The sequence below is a fragment of the Nycticebus coucang genome, chromosome 12 (assembly GCF_027406575.1).
Source record: "Nycticebus coucang isolate mNycCou1 chromosome 12, mNycCou1.pri, whole genome shotgun sequence".
NCBI lineage: Eukaryota > Metazoa > Chordata > Mammalia > Primates > Lorisidae > Nycticebus > Nycticebus coucang.
The window spans coordinates 32,814,105-32,839,976 of NC_069791.1; the positions used below are offsets into that span (position 1 = coordinate 32,814,105).

The window sequence follows — 25,872 nt, forward strand, 5'->3', positions numbered from 1 at the left end:
GGTGAAGGAAATACCACAACAGGAATGAAATATTTCAACTAGGTGTGTGAAGTGGGAGGTTACCTAAATAATCTTTAGTGTTGCTTGCTGCCAAAAAAAAAAAAATCATAATACTTTGATTCTATGATCTGTGCTTCTAATATTTTCCCTAGCACTGACTGCAGTACCTCCTTCACCCCCAAAACCACTGTAAGAGCTCAGCCAGGCCCCCTTGTCACAAAAAAGCTGTGCTACCTGTAGCGTTCACTGTTCCCACTTCAACTGCCACAATCTTATTTAGACACTAAGAAAGAACATGCTACTGGGCGGCACCTGTGGCTCAGTGAGTAGGGCGCCGGCCCCATATACTGAGGGTGGTGAGTTCAAACTCAGCCCTGACCAACCTGCAACAAAAAAAGAAAGAAAGAAAGAAAGAACATGCTACGTAGGATTCTGAAAAATAAGGAAGACCATAAAAAGGACTCACTTAAGGTAAGTGGTGACTATCAACTGATAATTCAGGATGGAAAACAGCCAACAGCTCTACACTATCCCTTGATCCACTGTAGTTTTCAGGCACATCCAAGTTAATGGAAGAGACTAGAGAGGGTACAGACAACCGAAACCAGCAGACTATCTCCCAATCATTCATACGTGGCTTGGGAAGTGCTTTGGTATTTCCATTTGAATAACACGGATTCTGCTGTCTTGGGAACTGAAGCTAAATTAGAAAATGAACTGGGAAGAACTGAGTTAAAAGAACTAGGATGCTTCATTATCTCCTCATCTTCAACCCCCTACTCAGAACTTTCCCTTCAATCATGATGAAGACCTATCGTCGACTTTCACATATACGTATGTACCAGCCTAAGACTGTGTGCTCTAAACTGCTATGATTATTTTTCCCTAACGTGGTTGACTGACTAGTTGATTGACTGACAGCTTCTCATTCTGTTGCGTAGGCTGGTCTTGAACACTGGACTCCAGTGATGCTCCTGCCTCAGCCTCCTGAGTAACGAGTACCACAGGTGGACGCCTTCACCCACCTTGCCCTAGTCCTTTCACTATCTACACCCTAGCTTTGGGGAAATCATTAAAGAATATCTGGGGTTGCAAAATCAAAATACTTTTATGACAAAGTGTTTTGATAAGGAAGGCAAGTGTCTTGCCAAGACCATAAACCTTATGTTCTTCTCTCTCTTCTGGACGTCAGTTGACCCTCCTGGATAACTAATAATCTTCAGAGTTGGATGGAAAAGTTCTATGTCAATCAATCACAGAAATAGCAGTGGGACGGATAAATAATTGCCCATGTGTTCTGAAGTGCATGTACTTAGAAATAATTGATTTAAAAAGGCATCTTTTTCTCTTCCCTCTAGAATCAAAGATTTCTTGGACTTGGAGGAAGAAATTCACTTACTGGGATGGGTCTGAATCACTTCCTTTGCGTTTTCTTGGGAACTCGGTCACATGTGAGCTGAAGCATCCAACAGCGGCTGGCTTTGTCCCTGGGTTCACGTGACTGGGAACTCCAGGAGTAACACACTGGTTCTCCTCCATCAACGCTGTGCCTGTGGGAGATAAAGCACAACCACACGTTCATGTTCAACATTAATTTTTACTTTATACATATCCACATCACACATTTTAATGACTGCTCCATCTTGATAGTTTCAAGATATCGGCCAAAAAAACATACCAGAAGGCACAATTAATTACACTCCAATGTTTGTTAGAAATGTACATCAGCCCGTATTTTTATTTTCTCATCTAACTGGGAAAGAAATTTGAATATTGTAGAAAATACTAAAAACAGGGCGGCGCCTGTGGCTCAGTGAGTAGGGCGCCGGCCCCATATGCCGAGGGTGGCGGGTTCAAACCCAGCCCCGGCCAAACTGCAACAAAAAAATAGCCAGGCGTTGTGGCGGGCGCCTGTAGTCCCAGCTGCTCGGGAGGCTGAGGCAAGAGAATTGCGTGAGCCCAAGAGTTGGAGGTTGCTGTGAGCCGTGTGACGCCACGGCACTCTACCAAGGGCGGTACAGTGAGACTCTGTCTCTACAAAAAAAAAAAAAAAAGAAAAGAAAATACTAAAAACATAAGTAGAAAGGGGAAAAGCCAAATGCCACCAACCAATGTTACTATTTTGAGATACATCTTTTTAGAATTTTTTTTCTATAGTATCATCAAAATAATTTAGATCATAGCATATACAGTGGTCCCCTCTCATCTGAGGTTTCACTGTCCATGGCTGCAGGTTCCATGGTCAAACTTATATTAACGGAAAATTCCAGAAATTCACAATTCGTAAGTTTTAAATTGTGTACCACCTTTTTTGAGTAACATGATGAAATCTAACACCATCCCCCACTCCATCCCACCCGGGATGTGAATCTTCCCTTTGCTCAGCATATACACACGTATCCACCACCTTCCTATTATCACTCGGCCATGCTGGTTAACAGACCCACTGTCACAGTATTGCACTGCTTGTGTTCAAGCATCCCCCAAAGCGTAGGAATAGTGAGGCTGGCACATTGTTAAAATCATTCTATTTTATTATTAATTATTGTTAATTTCTTACTGTCCCTAATTTATAAATTAAACTTTGTCATAGATATATACGTGAGAATATCTGCAGTTTCAGGAATCGACTGGGGGTCTTGGAATGTATCCCCTTGGGTAAGGGGGGAGAACTGTAGGCTGGTGTACTTACACATTGTTGCAACATAGTAACTTTCCAATGTTATTACAGATTCTTTTTAATGATTCTAATGGCTACATAATATGCCATCATGTAGCTGCATTATAGTTACTTAACCACTCTCCTATTGTTAGAACCTACGTTTGCTCTCTTTTTTTTTCTTGCCATTACAAATGGGTAATTTGATACATAAAGCTTTTTATCTGCTTCTGGTTATTTTGGATAGTACCCTAGAAATGGGTGAACAAGGTCAAGGGACATGAATATTTTTAACCTGAATTGCTAAATATGATTTTAAAAAATCTTTTTTGTCTCAAATGTGGTTTACTAAATGTTTTACAAAATACAAAAATCAGAACCTGGGACTAGGTGCGGTGGCTCACGCCTGTAATCCTAGCACTCTGGGAGGCCAAGGTGGGTGGACTGCCAAAGCTTACAGGTTCAAGACCAACCTGAGCCAGAGTGAAACCCCGTCTCTAAAAATAGCCAAGCATTGGGGCAGGCGCCTGTAGTCCCAGCTACTTGGGAGGCTAAGGCAAGAGAATTGCTTGATCCCAATATTTGGAGGTTGCTGTGAGCTGTGATGCCATGGCACTGTACCAGGGGGGCGACAAAGTAAGACTCTGTCTCAAAAAATCAGAATCACTGAACCGGCTCGGCTCCTGTAGCACAGTGGTTAAGGCGCCAACCACATACACCCAGGCTGGCAGGTTTGAACCTGGCCCAGGCCAGCAAAACAACGACAACTGCAACAAAAAATCGCCCGGCGTTGTGGCGGGCGCCTATAGTGCCAGCTACTTGGGAGGCTGAGGCAAGAGAATCACTTAAGACCAAGAGTTGGAGGTTGCTGTGAGCTGTGACGCCACAGTACTCTACCGAGGGTGACATAGTGAGACTCTGTCTCAAAAAGAAAAGAAAAAGCTCAGTTAAATAAACCCAAAGAGTTAGAAGAAAGGAAATCATAAAAGATACTCAATCTCATTAGTAATCAGAAAATACAAAAGAAACTGTAGCAATATACTTATTTATTAAGGAATACACAGCAGCTACCACTGAAAGTGATGATACCACGTGTTGCTGAGGATGTGGGACAGTGGGAATGCTCATGCTGTGCTGGTGGAAATGAAAATGGCTACAACTGCTTTGGAAACCATTTTTAACATTACCTGATAAAGCTGAAAACGCACGTAACATTGGACTCAATATTCTACTCCTGGGCATATGAGAAAACTCTATATTAGGGGATGTATGAGAAATACATTAGCAACACTGCTTGCAATTGAACAACAAAAAACCCCAAACCTGAGAAAACCATAAACTTAAATTTCCTTCAGCAGAATGGATAACTTGTTTAGTCACTGAATGGAATACTAACAGCAGCAAAAATGAATGAGGCCCAGCTACAGTCATCAACATGGATGAATCTCAGGAAACATCATGCCGAGGACAAAAACGTCATAGCCGGTAACAGACAGCATTAAAAATTACATAAAGTTGGGCGGTGCCCATGGCTCAAAAGAGTAGGGCGCTGGCCCCATATCCTGGAGGTGGTGGGTTCAAAAAACCCAGTCCCGGGCCAAGAACTGCAAAAAAAAATTACATAAAGTTCAAAAACAAGTAAAACTAAACTAAAACAAAAGTAAAACAAGTCAGCATGTTTTAAGAGACATCTACATAAGTTGCCACCCTGTACAAAACAGCAAGGGAGAAGTTAACTAAAAAGTCAGAATAGCGGTTGTCTTTAGGAGAAGAGAGGTGGGATGTGATCAGTGAGGGACATACAAGGTCTTCTAAGGAATTCATGTTCTACTTCTTTTGGAAATTTTTGTTTTGGTTTTATTCTTTCAACACCACTCATAGAGCTGGGTGTGGTGGCTCACGCCTGTAATCCTAGCATGCTGGGAGGTTGAAGCGGGTGGATCAGTTGAGCTCAGGAGTTCAAGATCAGCCTGAGCAAGAATGAGACCTCCAGCTCTACTGAAAAAAAAAAAAAAAAAAAAAAAAAAAAAAACAAAGGCTTGGTGCCTGTAGCACAGTGGTTACAGTGCTGGCCACATACACCGAGACTGGTGGGTTCGAACTGGCCTGGGCCTGCTAGACAACAATGACAACTGCACCAAAAAATAGCCAGGCACTGTGGTGGGTGCCTATAGTCCCAGCTACTTGAGAAGTTGAGGCAAGAGAATCACTTGAGTCCAGGAGTTTGAGGTTGCTGTGAGCTATGACAACATAGCTTTCTACCCAGGGAGACAGAGTGAGACTCTGTCTCAAAAAAATAAATAAATTTTTTTTTTTTTTTTAAACTATGCAGGACAGCGCCTGTGGCTCAGTCGGTAAGGCGCCGGCCCCATATACCGAGGGTGGCAGGTTCAAACCCAGTCCCGGCCAAACTGCAACCAAAAAATAGCCGGGCGTTGTGGCGGGTGCCTGTAGTCCCAGCTACTCGGGAGGCTGAGGCAAGAGAATCGCTTAAGCCCAGGAGGTGGAGGTTGCTGTGAGCTGTGTGAGGCCACGGCACTCTACCGAGGGCCATAAAGTGAGACTCTGTCTCTACAAAAAAAAAAAAAAAAACCATGCATAATTTTTACTATCCTCTGTAGGCATAATGGATCTCACAATAAAGAAGTAGAGAGAATAGGGCGACGCCTGTGGCTCAAGGAGTAGGGCGCCGGTCCCATATGCTGGAGGTGGCGGGTTCAAACCCAGCCCCGGCCAAAAATTACAAAAAAAAACAACAACAACAAAAAAAAGAAGTAGAGAGAATAAATTTATAATACCAATGATCACAGACTACTTGAGAATTAACTTTTCAATCTATGATATCCTGAAATGTCTAGGCGTGGACTCTTTAAATGGGACTGCTTCAGGATTAGCACACACCACATGAGATTCAATATGGCTTCAGCTTCTAGTCTCATTGTAATGGATTTTGAATGGCAGGCCACCATCTGTCCCTACAGAAAAAGTATAGCAAATCAAAAGGAAAAAATTCACTAACATTGAACCAACCTCAGCACACCCTGGAATATATAATATCAAAGGCCCAACCACTCCACCCACCCCTTCCACACACACTTAAGCAAGTACATTCTTTCCCTCCTGTAAATTCAGAGAAAGAAAGACAATAAAATCAAGGCAGCATAATCTTCTTATGTTTTATCCTACTTCCTTATTAGCTTTTGAAATAAGAACTAGGTTATCTTTAGACAGGCAGAATAATCTTTTCACAAAATCAAAATCTAGAGTTTTAAGGATCTTTATTTTCATTATGTTCCTCAATGGGCAGGGTGTGCCACCCTGTAATTAGCAATGCTCTCCCAAGTCTGGCTGTCAGGAGAGGCACAACATTCAAAACAGGGTTTCTGTACACAAAAGGAGAATCTGGGTTAGTAGCTCTAATTCATTCTAGAAGGAAGGATCTGTTCTTTGGAAACAATTCAACCTTTATGTAGTGAATTTCTTATTTGTTAGGAGGTGACTCATAACTTAAAGAGTAAAAATTTCATTGTTAACCTTCCAGTTTACTTGACTTTCTGCCTCCACAGATGCTTCTTTAGAAGATAAAACCATGTGTTAGGAACTGAAATTCAGCTCACTTTGGAGGGGTGTAATTTTTAATATTTTGATATTGTGTTTCCTCGTGCCAAACTGAGTCACTTGTTAAGGGCAAATGTAAATACGTGTCATCTAACACTCAATAAAATTTAGGAATTTAGGTTGAACAAAGATATTGTGATTGTCTTTTACAAAGGAAATGTACAATTTCATTGAAAATACGAGATTACCATTAAAATCTCACTCCACTTTGGGTACACCTCCCTGAGGATGGTAACTGATCTCACAGTATCTTAAAGGTCTACCATTTAGTATTAATTTCTCAGAGATGATATAAGTCTTAGGGATGGACCAGCTATTTGAAAGTTATAAGCAGGGGAAGACAAGTAGCCATGTAGTTTAAACTCATAGTTTCAAAGGGCTTCAAATTCAGGATTTGACCTTATATGTGAAAGAGAATTACATACCCCCCCAACACACACACACACTCACAGAAGCCAGGGCAGAATGGAAAACATTCACTTTTCATACAACTTTAAAACTTTTGTTCCATTTACCTACTTCCATTGCCAATAATGTGCTACACATTAAAATCTCTGTAAAATTTTCTCTATCTTGTAACTTTTTATTAAAAATAATTTGCTCAATGTAAACATTTAAATCCTTAAAAAAATGAAAGTGGCCTCTGCTGTCTTAATTTCTGAAAGTCATACACAGAAACTCCGTTTACTCTAGCCTACCCACTTAGGACTAAATTTGTTTTTTATTATTTCAAATGAATATGAGGGTACACATTTTCAGGTTACAATTGTTTTCAATTTCAAGTTGTAGTTGAGCCCTTCGCCCAGGAGGAGTGCTGAAAACCCTCATACTGTGCACTTAGGTGAGATCCTACCAATTGCCCTCTCCTCTTTTTTTACTTCCCTCCCCCGGCTAGACTATATTTGTGTTTTATCATTCGTATGGGTGCGTCGTTGTTTATATATTGGTTTCATATTAGTATTGAGGTCATTGGATATCTTTTTCCCAATCTTGAGATACTTTACTAAGAAGAATGTGTTTAGACTCCATCAATTTTCAACAAATCATTTCACATATCCAGCCCTGTTTCTTAAAGAGGAGGTCCTTTCCTGCAAACCACGATTGTTTGTATTGTAATCAAATAAGAAAATCTATTTGAAATCTGTTTGAAAACCAAAAGCTTACTGATACTACTTAAGTAACTATTCCAGGAAAGGAGAGTGGACACTGTTGGTGAGAGTGGACACTGATGCCTAAGGCATCAGTCAGGAAAAGGCACTGAGGAAAATAAATGCCTTTGCTTTATATATTTTTTTAAATAAAATAAAATTAACCTTTTCATTTTGAAATAATTTCAGCCTGGCCAAAAGTACAAATTCCCATACATCCTTCAGATTCCCCAAATGTTAGTAATGCCTTACTTAACCTCAGCAGAATTATCAAGACCAGGAAATTAACAATGACACAGTATTATTATGTAATTCTGTGATTCCCCAACCCGTTAGGAACCTCGCCACACAGCAGGAGGTGAGCAGTGGGCAAACTTCGTCTGTGTTTACAGCCACTCCCCGTGGCTCACCTCACCTCCAGAGCTCCACCTCCCGTCACATCGGCAGCGGCATTAGATTGTCACAGGCGCACGAACCCACAAACTGCACATGTGAGGGCTCTGAGTTGCGTGCTCCTTCTGGGAATCCGAAGCCTGATGGTCTGAGGCGGAGCTGAGGCAGTGACGCTAGTCCTGGGGAGCAACTGCAAATGGACTGTCATTAGCAGAAAGGTTTGACTGCAGAGATCATAATAATCAATTGCTTGCAGACTCATATCAAAACCCTATCAGTGAGTGGCAGGTGACACTAAAGCTACGTCTGGTGGCAGGCTGTATAGTGGCAAGTGAGTTGATGTACTTCAATAGTGTGGCTGCATCTGGTGGCAGGCTTTAAGTCAGAATCTGACTGTCTAGATGCAGGAACACAAGCACGGGGCTCCAACTGATCCTGCATTACAGTGAGTTGTATGATTCTTTCATTACATATTACAATGTGATAATAATACAAATAAAGTGCACACTAAGTGTAATGTGCTTGAATCATCCCCAAACCAGTCCCCTCACCAGGTCCATGGAAAATCTGTCTTCCACAAAACCGGTCCCTGGTGCCAAAAAGGTTGGGGACCACGACCTAATTCACAGGCCAAGTTTTGCCAGTTGTCCTGCTAATGTCCTTGGCAGGTCTAGGATCTATCTGGGATCACAGGATGCATTCCCCACCTGTCCCAGTGCCTCAGTCTTCTCTCGTCTTTCTTGAGGTTTTTGAAGGGCGTTGGGAAGTTATTTTGCAGAATGTTCTCCAGTTTAAGTTTGAGATTCCCTCATGACTAAATTAAATTAAGACTAGTCCTAGAACTTTCTATTACTTCATGGAGGTCCTGATCTCAGGATTCCAAACAGCGTTCAGCTCATGGAACCAACGGGAGGGGCAGAGGAAAGTCTGATGAGATCCCCAATAGGGCTGGAAGTTCCCAGTACCCCAGTACCGGAAAGCCTTTGAGGATGGTGTCATCTCTATCCCCAAAATCTTAGCACAGTGCCTGACACATAGTTAAGTGTTCAGGATTTGTTGAAAGAATAAATGATATTTATTACCCCAGACATACAAGACAATCTGAAAGATGTGAAATCAGAACTTCGGAATCCACCTCTTGGGGCAGTTGGGGCTGCTTCATTTCATCCTTCCCATAGCAGGGAATATGGAAGTTCCTGTGGTCCCTACTTCACAAACAAGTGGGTCTGCTTCCTTTCATCGCCTCATTTTTACCATTTTTCCTCCACAGAAGAAAAAGACACTCAATTGTCTTTTTGGGGAAAAAGGAACTGTGTGACATGGGATCTGGCAGCCTAGAAAGCTTTCTAGAATGACAGGCTGTCACTGTTTTATAGGTTTGTGCTAATGCACTACACTGGCAGTGCAAACCAAATACTGTTTCTTACCCTGGACACATTACTTTAAGATGCTTGGATGCAGGATCGATAGAAATGAAGAATTAAATGGCACTATTCAAGAACAAGGCCCCGTGTAGTGAGACTTATACACAAATTATAAAAAACTCTTTGCTCAACAGAGAGCAAAAATATTCTATTATCAATCTTTAGGGTTATACCTACACTCCAAAAGCTTGTTATCCTGTGTATGTTTGTGCATGAAAACATAAATAAGCATATAAACCAAATACAGAAGGAAATTAGACCTAGACAGAGGTTCAAGCGCATGCTGCAGGGGAAGGGAACTTAATTCTGTTTGTGGGGAGGGAGTAACATTTGAAAGCATTTTTTGAGATGGACATTTTAGACTTAGAGAATGCAAAATCTTACACCATCATTTAAAAACAGCATTCATGAGGTTTTTTTTTTGTTGTTGTTGTTGCAGTTCGGCCGGGGCCGGGTTTGAACCCGCCACCCTCGGTATATGGGGCCGGCACCTTACCGTCTGAGCCACCCAGCATTCATGAGTTTTATAAATACAGAAAATGCTTAAGTAACGTTCAGTTAAAAATGTAGGACGCAAGACACAGACTGTGGAAAAACAAGAAACAAAAACAATACACTTGCCAGGGAGAAAAAGAAAAACACAATGAAATGTTTTCAGGTGTTTCGTCTGGTGGCCAAAGAATTTTTCTCATTTCTACTTTTCTGTATTGTTCCAAAATTTTCTAAGTGTCAGGCCTTACTTTTATAAGATATAAATACAGGGGGAAAAAAAGAATACAGATGGACTAGCAAGAAATAATGGCAAGATTGGCACAGCTGGACACAGCGTAAAACTAATACTGTGCCGTCAATCGAGAAAGGCAGATTGTACTACTTCACGGAGGGCTCTGGACGGCACACTGAGGAGCTTGAGCTTTACTTCCATGGCAGGGAGCTAATGAAGTGGTCCAGGACCGCTGCGCAGCATCCTTCGTTTCTGAGGCCAATCCTCACCGAGGCAGGGGGAACATTTACATTGCTCTCCCTTCTAGCAGGTCAGTTCTAGAATCAGTCCTCCTAGCAAAATCTATAGCTTTCATCCTACTGTACTCTGCCTTGGCCTAACCAAAACCTCTGGCCTTTCATCCAGATTCCTGTTCAGTTCCGTAACAAAGACTGGACTCTGTCCTCAGAGCTGCATACTCTGAACCCTCTCTATTTCGGGAAATATGGCTTTGCAGCAAAGCCTGGACAGGGAAAGCCAAAAACCGTTTCAGGCCGGGGTCAGGTCCCCAGCACATCCCAGATATCACACTGACACATCACAGAAGGATCCACCTCTCCTACCCAGCCTGTAAGGAGGAAATTTAATCCTGCTGGCCTTGACCTCAAAAGTAGCAAGAAATCTAAAAGGGAAATCCTAAGGATGGTTCTTAAGATGAAATCACTTTAGGGGAGGAAGACTCAGACATGGTGAGACAGGAACCAAGGTCAAAGTCCTGGGAACCAAGTATAACTATCTCAAATTTCATAAACTAATATTTTTATTTAAGCTTATTTTCTCTCTCAGTTTTTATTTTAAGACTCTGTTAATTTCTATGAGTTCCAAACAATAAAGGGGAAGCCATAAAGTCCCAGACTCAGGGACAGAGAGCTTTGCTGGCATGTGATTTTACCTATGACCACCTACCAGCTGGAGAAGTGAAGCAGAGAAAATAGATGTTTTAGCTGCCCAAAGCAGTCACTCGCCAGAAAAGCATGCAGAAGTTCAAAGGACAAATCAGTCAGTGGGGGCGCGTGGAACATGAAGGTAAAAGGCGCATCCCAGCACACCAGCTAGGCAGGAAAGCAGCAGACACCGGAAGAAGCTGGAGGAAGACCCCGGAGGCGGTGGAGTGTGCGGAAACAACACTCAGGGCGAAAGACAGGTTTGCTACAAGTGGAAGAGTCAGAGTAATATGAAACCATGGACCAGAGGGAGAAGTTCAGACTTGGGGATTTGGAGGTGAAGCATTTCTAGCTGATTCAAGGATCTACCGAGCAGGTGCCCAAGGGGGTGTCTGCAGGGAACTGAGGCAGTGTGTGTTGAAAGGGAAGAAAGACCCATGTTGCCCAGGCTAACAGCAGGGGGAAAGAAGAGCGGGAAATGTCTCCAAGAACCATGTTGCAGCAGCGCCCTGGAGGTCAGTGGATGATTAAAACAAGGATGAAACAAAAAGCAAACCTAAATAAAAGCCATGGAATGACTGGGGAGTAGCGCCTAGAAATGACAATGGGGCACAAAGTCACAAATGCTGACCGTACTTCCTACTTAGGAAATCCACAAGAGAGTGACTGGCTCGCCTATGCCCCGCTGGCTAATACCTTAACATTTAGGCTCAACACATGACAAATAACCTGAGAATTTCTGAATTGTAAAAACAGAGATGCCTTTTTTCGGCCTAGCACACGGATTAATGCTAATAGTTTGTTGTACTGGCAAAGGTATGTTGGAGAAGGCGTGAGGACAAGGACAAAAGGCAGCCTCATAATTTCACAGACTTTTAATAAGAATGATAATTTGTACAGGTTGAGTATCCCTTATCTGAAATGCTTGGGAATGGTGTCAGATTTCAGGTATTTTTAGATTTTGGAGTATTTACGTACATCATTAGATATCTCAGGGACAGTACCCAAGTCTAAATATGACTGTCACTTATGTGTCATATCCTTCTTATACTCACAGCCTGAAGGTAATTTTATACAATGTTTTTAATAATTTTGTGCACACAACCAAGTTCTGACTTCCTTTGACTGCAACCCCTCCTGGGAGGTCAGATGGGAATGCCCCACCTGTGGCATTCTGTCAGTGCTCAGCAAGTGTCATATTTTTCAGCACTTCAGATTTTGGATTTTCCGATTAGAAATGCCCAACCTATATAACATTTCCAGAAGGCAATCTGAAAAAATTATATCAAGAGGCACGAACATATTGTTCTTTGATCTAGCAATTCTATTTCTCTGAACTCATTCTAAAATTAAAGACATAAAGACTTCTGTATATACAAATTCATAAAAATATTTCAATACTGTAGACCAGAAAATCTATGGCGGTATCAACAAAGATAGGTGCAATCATGTGATAGGCTAACAGACTACTTTTAAGTAGAATGTTCTCCAATTTTTTATCAAATAGTAATTGCTATACAAAATACTAAATTTTGTATTTTTGTTCTTCTTATTTAAAAATATAGTGTATTTAATAGAAAATATGAGGTATAGTAGGGCCCATAGACAAGGAGACAACTGAAAACACAGATTGAAAACACAGATTGCTACTTATAGTTCCCAAGTGAAGGTGGCCCCGAGGGGAAACACAGGGTCAGTCGGAAGGCAGAATGAGACGGAGAGCCATGGGCAAGTGTTTAATTGTGGTTTCAGCAGGAATGGCCAAGGCAGGCTAAGCAAGCTTAGGATTAGCTAGTTAGAACTTCAGCAGACTCTGGGGCACAGGGTCTGTTCCCAGCTGTCTGGTACCCGGCCCTGGGGTGATAAGGGCAGGCAGATAGTAGCCCGGACTTCAAAATCCCAATGAAAGATGGTGGTTGTTTGCAGGCTCTGAACTGGCTAGTTTGTATTTGAAAAATGCCTTCATGGGCAAGTTGTTTTCTAGGAATTGGCTAACCTTAAGAGGGTCAAAGCATCAGAATACAGAAAATAAAAAACACAGTTAATTAAAATATTTATATTTTTCTTAATTTACCAATTTTTTTTGTGTGTGTGTGGAGGGGAAACAGGGTCTTACTCCATTGCCCAGGCTAGAGTGCAATGGCATCATGGTAGCTCGCAGCAACCTCAAACTCCTGGGCTCAACCAATCTCCCGCCTCATCCTTCCAAGTAGCTGGGACTACAAGTGTGCACCACCACGTCTGGCTAATTTTTTCTATTTTTAGTAGAGACAAAGTCTCACTCTTGCTTAGGCTGGAATTTACCAGTTCTTTTACAACTAACAGGTACTTTTTTAATTCAGAAGAAAAATAAAGGTACCAAAAAGTTTTCTTGTATTATTTACAACTTTGGGCATTTCTTTGAAAGGATAAATTTATATTATTTTTGAAAGAGCCATGGATGCAATCCAGGTATACACACACACACACATATATGTATATACATATTTTTGTTTGTTTGAGACAGAATCTTACTCTGTTGTCCCAGGCAGAATACCATGGCATCATCATAGCTCACAGCAACCTCAAACTCCTGGGCTCAAGCAATCCTCCTGCTTCAGTTTTTTCTATTTTTAGTAGAGATAGGGTTTCACTTTTGCTCAAGCTGGTCTCAAACTTTTGAGCTCAAGAAATCCACCCATCTTGCCTCCTAGAGTGCTAGGATTACAGACATGAGCCACCTTACCACCTGGCCCATACATATTCTTTTAAACCCAATGAACAACTATGGAATGCTGATGCCACAAACTTCAAGTTGATAAAGATATAAGAACATATTGAGCCACTTCCATGGAACACCTTTGGAAAAGACAGGGAGTTAGTGTCTAATCTAATACACAGGATTCCGGACTGACCCTGGTCCTACACTATGTTTTGTGAAATACAGGGAAAAGCCTTCCACAAGGGTTATGTGCCTAGACAAGATTGCCTTTGATGGTGAGGGGTTACGGTACTGACTGCAGAAAGTGGTAGCCACTCAAACTTTTTTTTTTTTTTGAGACAGAGTCTCACTTTGTTGCCCTCGGCAGAGAGCTGTGGCGTCACAGCTCACAGCAACCTCAAACTCTTGGCTTAAGTGTTTCTCTTGCCTCAGCCTCCCAAGTAGTGGGACTACAGGTGCCCACCACAACACCCAGCTATTTTTTGTTGTTGTTGTTGCTATTGTTGCAGTTGTCATTGTTGTTTAGCTGGCCTGGGCTGAATTTGAACCTGCCAGCCTCGGTGCATGTGGCCGAGGCCGTAAGGGTGCCAAGCCGCCACTCAAACTTTGACCAACTCTATACACCATACCGGACTGAAAGTGTTAGTTCGATGCCATGTCTAATGCTTCGAAAATAACCGTGGCATCAGAGTCCATCAAAAGCTGTTGCTGGTGACAGGGAACAGCCCACAGTCTGCCAAAGGCACCTTGTTCACCAGGAGTAACCAAGCAAACCTTCACAACCTGTAGTAATTTGAAGACTTTTCTAAAGGAAGGAGAATTTCATAAAATATCCACTGGTCATTACTTCTAGTTCAAGCCCCTGCAACCATTGAGACATCACTCACCACCTCCACTGATCACAGATTGAATGGCAGTAACAGGACACCAGGTACAGCAATAACATTCTTGTCCAATCAGCTCCCAACCTCCTGTGTAGCCCTAAGTTAAGTTGTTGACGCTCTCTGAGGTCACTTCCTCAGCTGTAAAAAAAGAGGTTATAGGGTGGCGCCTGTGGCTCAAGGAGTAGGGCGCCCGTCCCACATGCCAGAGGTGGTGGGTTCAAACCTAGCCCTGGCCAAAAACCACAAAAAAAAAAAAAAGAGGTTATAATACAGCCCAATGTCGTCTCATAGAGCTTTCATAAGAAAACAATGAGGGCTAGGCACCTGTAGCTCAGCAGCTAGGGCGCTGGCCACAAACACCAGGGCTGGTGGGTTTGAACCCCTTCATAGGCCTGCCAAACAACAATGACAACTACAACAAAGAAATAGCCAAACATTGTGGCAGGCACCTATAGTCCCAGCTACTTGGGAGGCTAAGGCAAGAGAATTGGCTAAGCCCAAGAGTTTGAGGTTGCTGTGAGCTGTGATGCCACAGCACTCTACTAAGGGTGACATAGTGAGACTCCGTCTCAAAAAAAAAAAAAAAAAAAAGAAAGAAAGAACAATGAGATAAATGTCAAAGTGTTTTGGAATCTGTGAAGTTATGTTAAGCAGATATTCTATAGTACATTAATTATTTAGCTGAATTGAGCATAGCGGGCTTCCGGCCAGTATAAGATCCAATAGACACCAGTGTGCATTTCCACTCTCATATAAATGGCCAGACAGAAGGAGCCAAGTTAAATCAGAAATACAGTGCCAGGTTATTCACATTTCCATGTGAAACTCCTCATATAATTAGAGAAATACAAATTTCTGCCATCCCTTCTAAAAAAAGGCAATACAAGACATTATCAATTATCAGACATACAATTCAAAACCAGGGTCACTGCTGGGGATAAAAAGCAGTGTGCTATGAGAACATTCAATACGTAAGCCACTAACAGTGACATTATTGCACCACGGCTTTAGTTAATAGCATCCCATTGCTTAAAATCCAAACGTGGCTCCCCCACTGAGTTTACATGGCGTGAAACATGAGGTCTTGCAGAGCCCAGCACAGCCTGCCCATCACCCTCACCCCCTTAACTCAGACGATGGTGTCAGGGCACTATGCCATGTTCCCAGGTATCTCACGGCCCCCACAGTTGCTCTTCTCTAGACATGCTCATCTCTTGCTTGGAATCCCGTGTTCCCAAATCAGGCTAACACAAACTTAACCTTCCAGACAAAGTCAGACATTATCTCCTATAAGAAACCTTTTCAGACTACTGTCTCCAAAAGCCAACACCTGCTCCCCTACCAGGCCCCTTCCTTATAGGACAGCTTTGTAATTGATGCCATCACTGAGTTCACCCCACTTCACTATAATTCTCTCTTTATTAATCAGAATAACATCCTACACCACATGTGTGCCCCCAATTTTTCTCTCTCCTAAACAAACACTGATTCTTTCAAACATTACTAACAGGACACTTTATCACCAACCCAACTGTTCCCTTCTGGACATGCTTTATTTGAAAATCCTATGGTGTGCAATGCAACTGATATGCAACAAACAACCAAGAATTGTCTAGTTTTCCGAGAGGAGGGTAAACCTTGTCAATAATGTTCTGAATATTATCCTTTCATAGTTTAGAGGAATATACACTAGCTTTTATTTTATGTATTAGGTTTTACCATATACTGTTGACAATACAGTCATAGAATTTTAGAATTGGAATTGACATTACAGATGTTCTATCATAATTCCATCTTTTTCCAAAAAGGAAAGATTCCCATGGTTAAGTTACTTGCCCTTTATCGCTCAGCCAGACAGTGGTGGTGAAGGAACTAGGTCTCCCACCTCCCAAATAGGGCTTTCCTCCAGTTAACACAAATCTGGCTTTTCTACAGCCTACTGTTGAATCACATCTGTACCATTTCCTATCTCTTCATTTTATTTCATGCTTAAGTGCTGGCCTTCTTTGTTTTTACTGTTAAATTTAACCTTCTTTGTTAACACTCTAACAACATCCTTTGGATTCAGACTATATCTAACTCCTCCCTAAACCTTCCGCAAATATGCCACCTTCCAAAGTGACCAGCTGGACATTTACATCTTCAAACCAAATGACTGGCTATCATGTTGAACCAAAAGGCCAAAGACAGAACTGCAGGGAATTTACTTACTATGGCCAAATTCAGCATAGGCAAAGTGAGACTCCAAGGCACAGTTACAAAGCAAAGTCAAAAAAGGCTGACACTAAGGAAGAGCCATGAATGGCTGGAATGAACTCACAATCACTTTGCAGGTGGGAGAAGCAAACTAGTTTGGACTGGGAAAGGTCTGGGAGTAAGACTGTGAACAATGGCAGGATGTCAGAGAGCCCAGGGGTTAAGCTGAGCTAGTTGCCTGGATTCTGTCAGGCCTCATGACCTGAAATGAGCCAGAGGGGATCTAGTTACCTATCTGACACATCCCTCCTACCTGTAAGTAACAGCCAGGGACTTCCCAGGCTTGCTCAAAGCAAAAGCAAGTATATTTGAGGGCACATTTGTGGTAAGATGTGGATTTGCTTATGTCGTTCACACTGTGTGTACTAAAAATGGTCCTGGATCTTTTGCACAATATACACTAAGTTCTAGGAGAAGCCGGAAGCAGAAAGAAATGATGGTTATGACTTCTGAACCCCAGAATAAACTCAAAACCAGTTCTCCAGTTTGCAACATAACCTAGGAAAGGATTCGTGCCTAAGGCCTTAGTGGTTACCTATGAGTGGCACTTGTCAGCTGTGATCCTAGATTGTCTTATAGATCATTCAAGTGGTAAATATTCGTGGAGCACCTTCTATGAACAAAATGCTGCACTAGTGCCAGGGATACAATGGTGACGAAAGAGACTAGCCCTTCATAGTACTTAAAATCTAACCGGCCACATGTGTACCCTGGAGTTCTACCAGGTACTAACCAAGGCTTGAGTACCACTGGGGCTATGGGGAAATGAAGGAGTAATTGAGATGATTGAGTAATGATGATCTTTTATGCATATCATTAAAGAAAATCTAGTGCATAATCTCGAAGTTTGGGGTACACAGCCATTATCATTTGCCTGTGTGACAATCAACACCAAAGACGCTATCTGAATATTTGAGTTACCTCTTGCGTGGCTATTGTTTTAGTCTGGTTAGTGTTGCAGTAACTGAATACGTGAGACTGGGTAAATTATGAAGAAAAAGAGTTTCATTTGGCTCAGGATTCTGATGGCTGGGTAGTGCAAGATCAGGCAGGAGGTGAGGACCTCAGGCTGGGTAGTGCAAGATCAGGCAGGAGGTGAGGACCTCCTATTTCTGTTCATGGTGGAAAGCAGAGGGGATCCAGCCATGTGCACAGTTCACATGTCAAAAGCTGAAATAAGAGGCTTGGTGCCCACAGCTCAGTGAGTAGGGCACCAGCCACATACACTAAGGCTGGCAGGCTTGAGCCTGGCCAGGGCCTGCTAAACAACAATGGGAACTCTAACAAAAAAAGAAAAAAGCTGGGCATTGTGGCAGGTACCTGAGTCCCAGCTACTCGGGAGGCAGGGGCAAGAGAACTGCTTAAGCCCAAGAGTCGGAGGTTGCTGTGAGCTGTGACGCTACAGCACTCTATCGAGGGCAACACAGTGAGACTCCATCTCAAAAAAGAAAAAAAAAAAGCTAACATAAGAGGCTGGCGCCTGTGGCTCAAAGGAGTAGGGTGCCGGCCCCATATACTGGAAGTGGAGGGTTCAAACCCAGCCCGGGCCAAAAACTGCAAAAAAAAAAAAAAAAAAAGCTGAAATAAGAGAGAAGGGGAAGATGCTAGGCTCTTGTTAACAGCCAGCTCTCAAGGAACAAACAGAGTGAGAAATTGCCTCTGAGGAACGGAGTTAATCTATTCACAAGAGATCTGCCCTTATGACCTAAATACTTCCCTTCCCGGTCGGCCCCACCTCCAACACTGGGGATCAAATTTCAACCTGTGGTTTCGCAATGACAAACATCCAAATCATAGCGATCATACACACCTGTCTTTTTAATTTGAAGAGTCCTAAAATGTATCTTTAAAACCATCACACCAACTGGAGCCCTAGTCTGACAGAATAATTCTCTAGCATTGGTGCACATAACCAGAGGAAAAGTCATTACCATGGTAGAAACCAAAACTTTGAAAACAAAGGTTTAATCATCACATTCAGGAGATAAGATAAAGTGAGAGTAAGTGGGAAGGTAAATCTAAGTTTATAAGCCTGAAAGATCAGAAATATGCCAGGGAGTTTAGTAGGAGTTGGGTTTGGATGAGTTTGGAATAAGGACATCAGAAACAGTCATCAGGTCCAATAGACTATAATAGTTCCCAATTTCATTTGCTCACACATTGATTGTCATCTGGCAAAGTAGGAAACTAAAAGATTTTCATGGCAAATTTTTTATTATCAGCTTCAACTATAACTACTACCTTTTAAATATTTGGTATGATGTGGAAAAAATAAACTAGTTTTGCTCTTAAAGATAAAAATCACTATAAAATATATGGAGAAAATCCTAAAAACGCACGTTTAACTGGTTTTTGTAACGTGCAATAAAAGATTAATAGAAAAGAACAGAAGTAATTATCTTGCATAATTCACTCACAGCTCAGAAAACTGAGGTTCGCAGTGGTAAAATAATATGCTTATCTGTGTGTTACATTGCAGTTTAGACAAAAGAAAAAACACACAGAACTTAAACACCACCATAGCCTCTTTAGGAGAAACAGTTCTCACATATGTCCTACCCTTGAAGGAACAAAAGTCACTCAAAGTGACTTTCCCTGTCACTGCAGAAAGCAGTCAGTCCTCCCTCCCACGGCTTTTAGTGGGGGTGGGGGTGTGTGCATTTTAGAAAGGGGAGGGTGTGGTATACTGAGATACCTCAGAAAGTTACAAACATGTCTGGAATTCAGCAAGACTTTTTTTTTTTTTTGCAGTTTTTGGCTGGGGCTGGGTTTGAACCCACCACCTCCTGCATATGGGGCCAGTGCCCTACTCCTGTGAGCCACAGGCGCTGCCCCAGCAAGACATTTTTCTTTTTTTTTTTTTTTGTAGAGACAGAGTCTCACTGTTCCGCCCTCAGGTAGAGTGCCATGACGTCACATGGCTCACAGCAACCTCCAACTCTTAACTCTTGGGCTTATGGGCGATTCTCTTGCCTCAGCCTCCCAAGCAGCTGGGACTACAGGCGCCCACCACAATGCCCGGCTATATTTTTGTTGCAGTTTGGCAGGGGCTGGGATTGAACCCACCACCCTCGGCATATGGGACCAGCGCCCTACTCACTGAGCCACAGGCGCCGCCCAGCAGCAAGACAGTTTTCAAAGATGTAGAGTAATGGGCTACCTTCAGATTCTCATGAGGAAAAAAAACAGAGATGGATCAGAAGAGATCAGGGAAATGCCACTAGGAAACCAACCACTGCAGAGAACCAGAATGACCAGAAGGTGACAAAAATGGGGATAAAGTCACTATTTGTAGGTGGGACCACAGCTGCCACAAATAATCTTTTAGTGAATCCTGACATGCAGGCCCCATACCCTTCACACATCCTATTTTATATAATCCTCACAACAACCCTCTGAGGCTTATTGTCCCACTTAGCATATGAGGAAACTGAGGCTCAGGGAAATGAAGTACCTTTGCTGTGTCAACTTGGCCAGGCTACAGTCCTTGGTTATTCTGTGGACCTCTAACCTAGGTGTTCCTGTGAAGGTACTCTGGAGGGGTGATTAAAGTCCATAATCTGTTGGGTAAGGGAAATTATCTGGGTGGGCGTGATTTTATCAGTTGAAAGGCCTTGAAAAACAAGCTGAGACTTCCTCAAAGGAAAGACACTCTGCCAGTGAACAGTAGTTCGAGCCTGCTGTTTCAGCTGCCTTTACTGACCGCCTCCCTGTGCGTTCCAGGCTTACCTAGCTTGCCCGCAGAAGCTGATTCCTTGCAATTACTTTCTTAATACTTGTCTCCTGCCAGTTCTGCTCCTCTGGTGGAACCCTGACTAATACACGTGCCAAACATCAGACAATTATTAGGTCAAAGAGCTCCGAATCTCTCAAAGCCTAAGCAGGCCAGGATTCCATACTCTCTACAAACAGAAGATCAGTTTTAGACACCAGCACTCACAAAAATGGCCCCAGATCCAAATGCCTCACAGACATTAAAGGGACGCAACCTAGGACTAGGGTGAAAGGAGAAAAGCTCTGGGTTTAGACCCTGACTCTGCAACCTTAACCTTGGGCACTGTATTTATTAAATTCTCTGTGCCTCAGTTTCCTCCTCTGAAACACAGATTAATAAAACAACCTACCTTAAAGCAGAGTTCCTGCAGATTTCAATGAATTCCACCACGTAAAGCATTGAGAACCCTGAGCATAGTAAATAAACGCTCCGTGAAGGCTCAATATTATTAGTTCCTCTGCAGAACCAAAGAGTGAGAATGACACATGCTAAGCTTTTGAAATAGGGCAAAAAAGGAGCAGAAACACCCATGATGACTACAAGGAAATTGCAGTCACGGGAAACCACTCGGCTGTGATGCAGAATATAATCAGAGTGGTGTAAGCACTGAAGAATGCTTCCCTGACTACAACCATTCCAGAAAGGGCCAACATTTCACAGGCATTATACCTAATCCAGGGGCGGGTGAAAGCAAGAAACCACAGTTCATCAGAATTTCACTTCCACATCGAAACAGAAAAGTCCCCTAACTTGTTCCAGGCCTGATTGATCCCCATGAAAAAGAAGAATGCAGCATTTAACATTTTCAACATCAGCAGGTTTTTTCCAAGAGGGACATCATTGTTCTACGTGGGAAAATACAGCCCCGCAAAATACAATTCCTGCAGGTTATGAGGAAGGAGAAGACACGATGTATGCCATTATCATGATGAATATTAATTAGGATTGTTGGGCATGCCAAATTCTACACAGAGCCTGTAAAGGATGCCTGCTTCCTGACAATTGTTATCAGCGAGACGAGACATCTTCAGTTTAACGCTGGAAAAAAATACATTGGTGTTGATAAAAATATTTGTGTATCTTTTCACTGAATGGGCAATTAAATTAGAAGGAGGACAGAGCCTTTAAAACAAAAAAAAAGGAAGCATGAATGCAACAGGCAAATGTCAAAATCTTAGGAACTAAAACACAATAGGTTTTTTTTTTTTTTTTTGTAGAGACAGAGTCTCACTTTACCGCCTTCAGTAGAGTGCCATGATGTCACAGGACTCACAGCAACCTCTAGCTCTTGGGCTTCCGCGATTCTCCTGCCTCAGCCTCCCGAGCAGCTGGGATTACAGGCGCCCGCCACAACACCCGGCTATTTTTTGGTTGCAGTTCAGCCGGGGCTGGGTTTGAACTTGCCACCCTCGGTATATGGGGCCGGCGCCCTACTCACTGAACCACAGGCGCCGCCCACAACAGGATTTTAAAAGCAATAAAACATGCCATAAGAGCAATGGAGATCAGAATCTAGCCCTGCTTTCAGGATCTTCCTAAAGAAATAGCTAAGAAAAATTCTAAACCTTTGGATAAATAAATCACCCTGGGCATCTTCTAAAATGTGAGGTATGAATTTGAATGTCCCTCTAAGATCAGGCTGTTGGGTTATGACCAGGCATCCCAGAAGTAGGTATGATTATTGTTGAAAGGAAGTGAAAAGCCAGACGTGCTAAACATTTCAAGTTAAAAACTAGGGCGGCGCCTGTGCCTCAGTTGGTAAGGCGCCAGCCCCATATACCGAGGGTGGCGGGTTCAAAACCGGCCCCGGCTGAACTGCAACCAAAAAATAGCCGGGCGTTCTGGCGGGCGCCTGTAGTCCCAGCTACTCGGGAGGCTGAGGCAGGAGAATCGCTTAAGCCCAAGAGTTGGAGGTTGCTGTGAGCTGTGTGAGGCCACGGCACTCTACCAAGGGCCATAAAGTGAGACTCTGTCTCTACCACAAAAAAAAAAACTAAAGAAAAGGAGAATTGTCCTACAGAAGCCACGAACATCACGATGCAAGGAAAACTGGGTTTGGTCTCTCTTTTCTATGTCAGTGTGGTTGCCTGGGAAACTCACTAAAGAAGAGATGGCCTTCCTCGAAGGCAATATTGTCTGTCTCCACGGTAGCATAAACGTAGTCTACCTGTGGGTACCATGTAAACCAGAGAGGAAATTTAATTCTCTAACCAGGAAGACGGTAACTGTTCAGGGAACGAAGATAGAGCTGGAGATCGTGTTCAATTATTTCATCAAAACGTTTCTTTAGATCTTTGACAAAACAATCCTGACAATCTTTTATTCCTTTAAACATCTATTGATGCTCTGTCCAGTATTCAAGTTCAATTGCATCTACCATAAACTGATCTTTTAAAATCTGTATTTCTATAAAATATACTTATAGCTTGGGTACCGCTTCTAGGCACAACAATATATTTTGCCTATATTCTCTTCTCCTAATTAAAAAGATGAAAATGTATTTTGATGTATACAGAACTTCTGCTTACAAGTAACTTTTAAGCTAGAGCTCCCCTGCACTGTATGGGAATCAAAATAAGAACAACTCCTGATGTCACCACACTTTGGTGTGCCCATGAGTGTTCTTTTCACATGACGAGCATGTTCTCACATGCAGGGCTCTGGATTCCTTGTTGTTTGTAAACCTTGTTTGTAAATCATTAGGTGTTTGTATCAGCAGCCAGCACTGAGGGTTGCCAGCTTTATCCCATGGTGCTCCACAGGAGGGTCTATGAGTGCTGCGTGCGCTCCCCAGTAAGCATGCCTGGAGCACATGCCACCCAGATCGAGGGCACGAGAGTGACAGAGACAAGGAGAAAATAGGTCATGCTGAACAGATGTCCAAAGTAAAGACACCTGCTTCCCAATAGGCTGTACTAGGAATAAATGAAATCGTCCTTGTGATGCTTTCCAGAAGAAAGGAGGTGAAGTGGATTTAAAGATGTAAGTAGCTGCTTTTTCGGGGAAGAAAAGAACATGAAAGAAAGAAGGGGACCTGGAGTGAAGGCTAAGACCTAAGAGCCAATTATCTGGCAGGAACCAGGACCTCTGCTTTCCAGCTTTCTTCCTGACTAGAGAGATGCCACCATTAGCTTTCAAGGTGATTCAAAAGCTCTGTTGCCCACCTGGAACCAAAAGAAGAGGCAAGTGTCTTCCCTCCTGTATAGGAGGGAAATCCCCTGCTTGTAACCCAGGCTTTCTGTGTTAACTGTCCGCACCATCACAGAGCTGGAGGGGAAGCCGGCACAACATGACTGATGCAGCTGCAGGAGGCCCGTTCTTCCTTTTTTCAGTTTTCCTACCCAAAGCCAAAGGATGCCAACATCAGTCCTGGGAAGCATGTCACTGGTGATTTTTCCATTTCCATGCCTATTCTGTCCCAAGAGACCCTCTTCTTCACTGCTTCTCCAAAAGTTATCTTTCCACAAAGATTAACAAGCCCTTTCTGAAAGCCTTCTGTGGTCCCTTCCTTCATGAACTAGATATAATTTCCCCAACCTTGCGAGAGGCGGTTAACTCATAGCAATTAGCCTATATATTCTGCCATGTTCCATCTTGTATTACAAACCTTTTGGCTGCATTTCTCACCCAAACTAACCTATTTTATAAGCTCTTTAACCCCTTCTCTGGCTCTGTCCATCTCTCCACACCCGTTTGCTTAGATAAGAGTAAGTATGTATTTATTGGATCCATTATGAATGAACGAACACTATCCACACCTTAGACAAATCATCAAAATCTACCAACCTTTACTAAGCACTTAATCGGTGCAAGGAACTGGAGATTGTAAAGATGAGTAAGAAGCAACCATGCCCGCCTAAGAATGTGCAACTTAAGGGTGGAGCTAAGAAACCTACAAAAAAAACTTGCGGCAAACAGGAACCAATGTAAAAAACCTACATCAGAGGCCAGAATCACTCAAATTTAGAAGGGGAAGTTCCAGGAAAGTTTCATGAGGAAAAGAGGAAACATCAGGTGCTGAAGGTCAGCATTTACTAAACAGTGTGCAGTTATTATCTCATTTGGCTCCCACAACAACCCTCCAAAGTAGGTATTTTTTATCTTCCTTTTATAGATAAGAAAATGAGGGCTCAGAGAAGTTAAATAATCTGGCCAAGGCCACATGACTGATAAACAGTAAAACTGGAAATCACATGCCCAACATTTAAAAGTCTTATAACAGACCTCCTCTAAGACATTCAAAAGAAATGCCACCTGTACTTGGCCTTCAAGCCTGATAGGTAAAGATTATGCAGACCATCCAGAGGGCAGGGGTCTTCCAGGAACAGCCAACGGCTGGAGCAAAGACCTGTGGATGGGAAAGCAGACGGGAGGGAAAGGCAGTTCCTCCCACACCACGGCTCACAGGACAAACGAGGGGAGACAAAGTGTTTTGGAAGAGAAAGCTAGGAGATAATTTTCTCCTCTCCCTGCCATAAGCTTGGAAAATGGGATAAAGTTTATTTCTTATCTACTTTCACTTACAGTGAAATACTGTAAGTCAACATTGTGAATGCCTGGTAAGTTACTGTTTTATGGCAATAACCTTAACCTTCAATGCTAACTATCCTTTAATGCAAGCCTAAGAGTGTAATGATTCTTACATTTCCTTCTCTCTTACCCTTCTTTATTTTTAATTTCTCTATAAAGATACTATCTAGAGATGTAAACCATAAGATTAAAGAGTAGAAAAACTAAATGTCAATAATTTACTTACAAAATTGGCAAATTTCGTATCATGCCAACCGACATTTAAGTACATTTCAGATAAAATTTTTCATACTGTAAAACTGGACTGATTTTGAGAAGTTTAAAAATATTTTAAGTTAAAAAGTTGGGTAAATGAGGTATTATAGCCTAACGCAATATAATATAAACAGTGTGTACCAGGGACCAGTAAATGCCACAGCACCCACATAAGAGAATAAGACAGGTGTGCGCATGCATAGCTAAGCATTTTATTATATAAATTATCAGTAAATACCTAAAAATATTGCAGGCTACTAAAGAGAACATATTCCACCTCTGGTCCCAGCTCACAGCGTCCTGCCACTGAGAAGGACTAGGTAAGACAGAGGGCTCCAAAGTGCTGGGATGTTGAGACCAATGGTGGAGGTGGGGGTGGGGGGGGACTCCAGGAGCACACCTGCAAAAACCGTAACAGGAAATCACTGTCTCACAAAACAGGCAGATGTCTCAGGGACCCTGACCTCCTCTAGGCACCTGCAACCTTCTGGGCAGATGACAATGCTGACATTAACTGATGACCCAGATCCCAAGCACCTGAGTAATTCAGCTGTCACCATGGAAAAGTGAACTAGATGGGAC

General features: G+C 42.5%; 1 protein-coding gene across 11 annotated transcripts in view; it reads right to left on the reverse strand.

The window, feature by feature from the left end:
• Positions 1 to 25,872, reverse strand: part of BMAL2 (basic helix-loop-helix ARNT like 2) — a 122,524-nt gene that overhangs the window by 92,805 nt on the left and 3,847 nt on the right. For 7 of the 11 annotated variants that reach the window (XM_053554073.1, XM_053554072.1, XM_053554062.1 and 4 more), the window contains exon 2: positions 1,400 to 1,550. In XM_053554073.1, coding sequence (XP_053410048.1) covers positions 1,400 to 1,550 — 151 coding nt within the window. Of the gene's footprint in view, positions 1 to 1,399; positions 1,551 to 7,835; positions 8,009 to 25,872 lie in introns of all 11 variants that reach the window. The other 4 variants (XM_053554069.1, XM_053554064.1, XM_053554068.1 and 1 more) reach the window with 2 other exon arrangements.